The sequence below is a fragment of the Aedes albopictus genome, chromosome 1 (assembly GCF_035046485.1).
Source record: "Aedes albopictus strain Foshan chromosome 1, AalbF5, whole genome shotgun sequence".
NCBI lineage: Eukaryota > Metazoa > Arthropoda > Insecta > Diptera > Culicidae > Aedes > Aedes albopictus.
In genome coordinates this window covers 109,660,474-109,668,100 of record NC_085136.1, presented here as the reverse complement: position 1 = coordinate 109,668,100, position 7,627 = coordinate 109,660,474, and the positions used below count along the sequence as shown (strand labels likewise).

Below are 7,627 nucleotides of genomic sequence, written 5' to 3'. Positions count from 1 at the left end.
GTGCTTAAATGCAGTGGAGATTTTTCTTGAAAAAAATAATTTGATTATATCATGAGAATTTTGGAGCTTATTATATTTGCACAAAAAAATTAACAATTTTCGAACATTATCGAACTTTTTTCGCAATTTCAATTTTTTAGAAGGTGTGCAAAAATTTAAAAACATGCGTTCAGTAATCTAGGTTAAAAACCCAGTTAAAAGAACATTTTTAGAAAATCCTTAAAGCCATTTCTTTTTTCAAGGATTTATACAGTATCTCCAAAAATAAAATTACTTAAAAGTTGTATTAAACTATTTTTTAGGCTATTTTAAACATTTTCAACTACTTTACGATACACTCCTTAGTGCACGGAGAGCGAGAATGGTCTTCCGAAGATTCCGAAAGGGCGTCTTGACAGTGGATGTAATCTGGATAGACGTGTATATGACTGAGAACAGTGCTATCAAGCAATGATGCAAATGATCACCTCACTAGTGCTCATCACAACTCATCAACTGTATATTTAACGCGTGCGATTAAACTGTGCGCTGATCAGCGATGACTAGCAGCAAAGAGGTGGCAAAACGAACATGATGTAAATCACAAACGATTTTGCACACATCTGACTGGGCCGTCACACGCTCGCCCGAACAGCCGAACCATACCGAATAGGTTGGTTTGCGAAGCTACGGCACGAACGCTCGACACGCACACAGAAGCAACATTCGCATGTACCGATACCATACTAATAAAGCTTCCAGCCAACGATGCTTCGCGATAAGCTGTCGAAAAGCATCGAAAGCGATGAAAAGAGATGCTTGGCTTGAACGCAACGGCTCAACGGCGAAAAGGAAGAGTCAACTATGCTGATTAGTGTTGAGTCCGTTCGTGTGCTACTCGTATGGGAGGTTGATTGAATAATGCGAGGATGGGTGAAAACGTATTCGTTGTCGAAAGCAAATCGCATCATTTCGCGAATGTTTTCATCAAATAGCAAGCTTGCTATCAAGAAGAAAATCGCAGCTTCACTGCATCGAATGCGTATTGTGCAAGATGCTGAAACTTTTCCCTAGCAATACATTTGTCACAGAAAAGTCACGGCGGCACAGGTTTTTGTTACGCAGAGGATTTCCGGTGGCATTTCAAGAAGTTTTGGATGAGTTTCAGGGAGCTCCGGAGGCGTTACAGGAGCGTGTTCGGGGGTTTCGGAGGGTCTTAGGTGCGATACATAGGATCCAAGAGGGTTTCAGGGGATTTTCGGTGGCATTTCAGGAAGTTTCAGAGTTTTTTTTTACCAGGTTTCGGGGGCGTTACAGGACTTTTCGGGGGTTTTGAAGGGTCTCAGTTGCGTTACCGCCCAAGTAACAATTTCAATTCCTTTTAGATTTGATTATTTTTATGGGAGCTTTATCACAGCATGACCAATTCATGGAACATTTATAGTTGTTTTTATCAAGAGAAAACAATCTTCGTTCGTTTGCGGTTTTTAAGTTGTCTTCAAGTTAATTTTGAAATTCGCGCATAAAACAACTGAATTTACAAGAGCATTAAATCTTATAATTAGTTTTAAGGCGTATTTGAAGTTATTTTCAACACATAACATCAACATATTTTATTAAAAGTTTATGCTTCGTTTATTCAAGTGCATTTCATCTGGCTAATCCTCCTTTAAAAACTTCTTGAAGCCTTCAATTCTTGAGCTAGAGCCATTACTCTGGAACAAGAACTATGCGAAATAATGATATTAAGACAACAAACTATTTTTCAATCCAAATAATGAATGTAACAAATTGGTTGAAAAACCGCGTTCTCATGCAAATATAAACACATAAACATGTTTGCTCACTGATAATTTAGCCATTCTTGTGCTAAAAAGTAATCATGTCAACGAAATAATGATTTTACGGCCAATCAAAAATGCGAGTAGCTGGCTGCTGTCGTCCTGCCTTCAACCAGTTTCTCACACAGGCTATAGCTATGCGAATCGAAAATGAAATGGGTACTTACTGTGACTCTGCTCAAGCTCATGCCAAATAGTGTAATTGTAGTAAGTTGCACTTCATTATTAATAGCAAAAATACAGGGAAACAAAATAGAATTGGCACATCTTGACGCGAAACACCGCGAAATGTACAGAGACAACTTTCTAGCATCGAAAACGTAAACAAACAATTGTCAAAGACTGGTTCTCTTGTATAAAACGAATAAGTTTCATTTAAGACGAAAAAATCTGCCTTAAGATCATAACTAGTAAAAACAATCTTCAATAAAGGCTGTAGCGTTCATGCAAGGTGACTTGGTTCCATCATTGTTTTGAGGGGGTTTGGATTAAAGGTAATAACAATTGATGGCGGCTGCATGAGTTTTGTTCGCTTGGAACGGCAGCCATGCTTAGAAAGAATTGAAAAAGTGGCGTAGCCTTTTGTTTTTAAAGGAAATTTATGTCTTCGTATATTAATGATTGATATTATTTTTGAGGCGCTTTGTAATTTTCGTATGTTTTGGGTGGCATATCAACGAAAAAGTGGGTATGGCACGGAAAATTTCGATTCCCTGTCATCAATGATATCTGGCAATTTAAATGTTTTAGCCATTTCAATTTGATGAAAATTAATTCGCAGTTCAATTAATATTTTATCCATGAAACAAAACTTGTTTGCATCTGCATAATGCTTAGGTAAAAGATTTCATTTATTATGCACTGTTAACACTTTTGAGAAAGACAGCTAAAAGATCAACATGCCTCAAGATATTCTTGTTAAAGTTTCATGGAGTTCTTATAATCAATCATCAACGCATGTACATAAATACAACTAGTTTCAAAGCAGTCTTCAAAAGCAGCTTTGAAGATCTCCTGAAGAGTGGGCCAGATTAGTCTTATGGATGTTTTATACCTATTTTATCTCAGATTTGCAGAACAAAGAGCTTTATTGCTAAGTTTTATGATTCTATCTTAGAAATTACTTCAGGATTGCCACAAAAGTATAATTGGGTTTTTAAATTAAGAAAAATGTATCGATTTTTTGATTTTATACGAAAGAGCACCTTTTTCTGAGCCACTATGATTTTTTTCAGATTTTTAGAACTTTATTTTGATACCTAAAATCAATTTCAAAGAGATTTTTTGAAATCTCCTTTTGACAGCTGGGTAACTGTTTGACAGCTCCACCCAGTACTAAACGCGACGAGGGGTGATTAGACAAATCGCTCCCATACAAACTTCAAATTGATTTTTAAATAGGTTCCCGGGCACCAAAATTCATGAAAATTTGGATTTCGGCTCAGTTTTGCATGCAGATTCAGAATATGGAATTATCTCAACACCGCTAAAGAAGCCAATTGTTACTTGGGCGGGGATGTAAGGGGGTTTCAGGGGATTTTTTTTTGATATTTCAGGAAGTTTCAGTGGATTTTCAGGGGATTCCGGAGGCGTAATCGGATCGTGTTCGGGGGATTTGAAGGATTTTTAGTGCATTACATGGGGTCCAAGGGGGTTTTCACTGGAATTTCAAGAAGTTACATAGAACTTCAGGGAGTTCTGATGGCGTTATAGGAACATTTTCGTCTCAGGCGCGTTACACGTAGCTCGAGGGGGTTTCATGGAGTTTCCGGAGGTATTTCAGGAAGTTTCAGAGCATTTTCAGCGAGTTTCAGATGCGTTACAATGGCGTCTCTGGTGGTTACCTAGAGTTTCAAGTGCGTTACTCGTGATCCGAGGTTGTTTAAGGGGGTTTGCGGTGCCATTTCATGAAATTTCAGTGGATTTTCAGCGTGTTTCAAAGGTGTTTCAGGAGAGTTTCCGGAGTTTAAGGAGGGTCTCAGGTGCGTTACAGGGGGTCCGAGGGAATTCAGGGGGGTTTCAATATGATTTAAAGGACTGTCAGCTATCTTAGAGGTTCTCATGTTTGGTACAGGGGGTTACTGGGGTTCTCATTTCAGGAACTTTCAGGGAAATTTCAACGGATTTCAAAGGCGTATTGAGGAACTCCAGAGGGTCTCAGGGGCGTTACATGAGGTTTCTTTTGGAAACGACAAATAAAACACAAGCAAGGCTTCTGTTCCAATCCGCAGGCACTGAATGATATCGCTACCACTTACTTAACGGTTACACTACGGCCTGACTGTCCTCTACTGTGCGTAGGAGTCGTTCGACTCGGTCCATGGCTGAGCATCTCCAGTTCCGCTCTCTGCGAAGGGTAAAATAGATTTTTCCATAAATAGATTTTGCCTTTATGGAGAGTTGGGTTTATAGAACTCAAGACAATTTCTTTAGCCTTCCGCTGAATTCATCAGAGTTCTTATCTCTTCAAGCGACATCGCTATCGCTAAACAAATTCACTTTCATTTCCGTTTACCTACGCGTTTGATTCAGTCGACTGACATCGAGAGCTGTGCAAAAATGAGCAAAATTTCTACGGTAGGATCTCCTCCTGTGGTGCACAATTTCGACCAAAAAGACAAAACCTCCAACCCATTGGAGTTTCCTTTGAACAATGACGTCACCATTCTGCAGAGCCCAGCGCCCTGCCCCAATAGCCCGTTTGACTGGAAGGTGCTGAAGACTGTTTGTTCGGCTCTCAAGCTCGGACAGATCGTAAGTTATGTTGATTTACCACCATCTTTTCCTACAGAATAATCTGATTATTCTATCACTTTTAGACGGCTGCCATCGTAATTCTGGCGCTCACCCGAACCCGGAGCCGTCGCAATTCGGAACCGCTGGATTCTCTTGCGGAAATGACGTTCCTATTCCTCGCCATCAACGCCCTGATAGGAACGGTGCTTTCCTTGGCCGATTCCATCTTGGTAGCCCATCCTCTCCGAACGGCATTCACTCCGGCGCTATGGTTCCGGGTGAAACTTTGGCTTACGGGATTGGCAGCAGTTGCGTTCCACACGCTGGCATATTTCGTGCTGGTTATTGCCCTCAACTACTATGGCTACGAATCCAACATAGTGGCGGCCGTTTTCGGATTTGTCAATGCCGGGCTGTATGTGGTGGATTGGTGGTTGGATTTTAGCAAACGGGGTGAAATTGTTAGGAACCTGGAAAATACGAGGGATTATGAAGAGGTGTAAAACTAGGGTAGCGAACCACTTGGGCAGCGGCCGGTATTTTGGGCACTCTTCGCTATAACACAGTCAATCCCAAACCAATTGACTTGAAATTTTGTACATGGCTAGATACCATACATATCTCATCGCGTTCCAAAAAATGTGCCAATTGGTTTAGAATTGGCTGAGTTATAGCAGAAAAGTGCTCAAAATAGGACCCTTGCCGAGATGGTTCCACTTCCCTGTGTGTTGCTTGGCTGATGAAGGTAAACTGAAGAACTAACGAATTCATATTCCATGTACATTGAAAGTAACAAGAAAATAAATATAATGGTATAATATTGTTAAGCACTTGCGAATTCGTTTTTCTTTACAATTCCATTCCATGCGTTGGAAAGACCATAGCATATTACAGTTTTCTGATCAAAAAGCTATACACATAATTGAAGTTTGGTTTCAAAAAGTAATGAAAACTTCCTCTGCCGGCCACTCCCATTTTATCTGTTAAAACTCCAGATAATCGAATGTTACGCGCCAACCAGTAATAGAACAGTATACCATAGTTTGTTGCATGTTTTCTGCTTCTATTGTCTGACAATATTTCTCTCTGATACAAACCAAAAACAACAGGCAGTGGCTACGGTTTAGGATAGCTCAGGTCAATCTTCAGCATAAAACAACAGCAACAATCAATCTTTGCAGACTTATGCAAAATGGTTCAGCCCAAGTGGTGTTAGTCCAAGAACCTTACTTCCGTAAGGAGAATTTCTATCTAGGAAACCTTGTGAACCCGGTGTTTGCTACGTTCTGTAAACATGAAATGGCAAATTCGCGTGTCATGCCTCGAGCCTGTATGCTTGTCAACAACGCAACAGTTGCTACACTCATCTCTGAGCTAACCACCAGAAATGTATGTGCTATCACAATTGATGTTTCTGTTGGAAACCTCAACAGGAAATACGTCTATTGCTCGGTTTATTTACCGCATGATAAACCATCCCCTACGGATGCTTTCAAACACGTCATCGCATACTGTACTTCAAAAGGCCTTTCGCTAATTGTTTGCAGCGATGCTAATGCTCACCATATCATCTGAGGCAGCTCAGACATTAACATGAGAGGCTCCAGTTTGATGGAGTACTTAAGTAGTACAGATCTTGCATTACTTAACATAGGCAACCGCCCAACCTTCATGGTATCTGCTAGAGAGGAAGTGTTAGACATAACGCTTTGCTCTAGTAGAATTAGTCACGAGCTGACCAATTGACATGTGTCAAATGAAGAATCTTTACCTGCAGGTCATGACCATCGCTACATCTTTTTTGAGCATTTAAATGATACTTCGCAAACATTGCGTTTCAGGAATCCCCGGACAACAAACTGGGATCTTTTTACCGATTTGATTGCGGCCAAATTTCATGGATACTCAGCATCCATTGACATTCCAAGTGATTTAGATGATGCTGTTGATACTACAACGACCTTCATTATGGAAGCTTTTGAAAAAGCATGTCCTCTACGGTCTGTGAAGATCACAAGAGGAACCTCTTGGTGGAACTCTGATCTGGCGAAACTCAGGAAACAATGTAGAAAGAGTTGGAACACACGACGTTCGGCTGGTTCGGAAGTTTTCAGGTCGGCTCGCAAGGCCTACAGGAAAGCTCTCCGGTCTGCTGAACGATCCGGCTGGAAAAACCTTTATACAAATGTTTCCAGTTTGAGTAAAGTCAGTCGATTAAATAAAATCCTTGCGAAATCTAAGGATTTCCGAGTGAACGAACTTCGTTTGCCAAATGGGGATCTGACTTCCTCTGATGAGGAAGTTCTGGGATGCTTATTCAGCACACACTTCCCTGGATGTGTGGATATTACATCTTCGGATGAACCTGATGTCTTTTCTTGCAGTTACGATTCCCTGGCTTCGGCTCGGAGTATTGTAACTATAAAATCAATTGAGTGGGCACTTAATAGCTTTGCTCCTTTCAAATCTCCTGGGGCAGATGGGATGTATCCTATTTTGCTTTAGAAGGGATTTTAATCATGACAAACATGTTTTGAAAAAAAAAAAAAATACTTGTATGCAGTATTGCTACAGGGTATATTCCCAAATCCTGGCAGGATATTACTGTGAAGTTTATTCCGAAAGTGGGTCGTGTGTCGTATGAAGAAGCAAAGAGTTTCAGACCTTTCAGTTTGACTTCTTTTCTTCTGAAATGCTTAGAACGCATTGTGGATTATCACATCCGTGATGTTCATCTGGCCAACGTGCCTCTTCATGTGAACCAACATGCCTACCAATCTGGTAAGTCCAATTTGACTCTTTACACAAGGTTGTTTACGATATCGAGAAAGCATTCGCTCAAAAGCAATCTTGTTTGGGTGTTTTCTTAGATAACGAGGGTGCCTTTGACAATGTGTCTTTCGATGCCATATTGGAAGCCGCACAGAGTCATGGTATATCTCCAATGATTTCCAATTGGATTAATCAAATGCTCAAAAACCGATATCTCTTCTCGACATTGCGTCTAGCAGGGATTAGGAAATTGAGTGTTTGTGGATGCCCCAAGGGGGAGTATTGTCACCGCTTTTTCG

At 40.5% G+C, this 7,627-nt stretch overlaps 1 protein-coding gene across 1 annotated transcript; it reads left to right on the top strand.

The window, feature by feature from the left end:
- The first annotated feature begins 4,316 nt into the window (after positions 1-4,316).
- On the top strand, positions 4,317-5,386 carry LOC134285494 (uncharacterized). The gene is made up of 2 exons (XM_062846325.1): positions 4,317-4,574; positions 4,640-5,386. Exons 1-2 carry the CDS (start codon positions 4,380-4,382, stop codon positions 5,057-5,059), a joined length of 615 nt encoding a protein of 204 aa, XP_062702309.1. The 5' UTR covers positions 4,317-4,379; the 3' UTR covers positions 5,060-5,386.
- Positions 5,387-7,627: the final 2,241 nt, after the last annotated feature.

Bases quoted from the DNA above. Each gene is read 5' to 3' on its own strand.
- LOC134285494 (XM_062846325.1), top strand. From the start codon at position 4,380: ATGAGCAAAATTTCTACGGTAGGATCTCCTCCTGTGGTGCACAATTTC. The intron at 4,575-4,639 runs GTAAGTTATGTT...TATCACTTTTAG, and splicing joins CTCTCAAGCTCGGACAGATC to ACGGCTGCCATCGTAATTCT.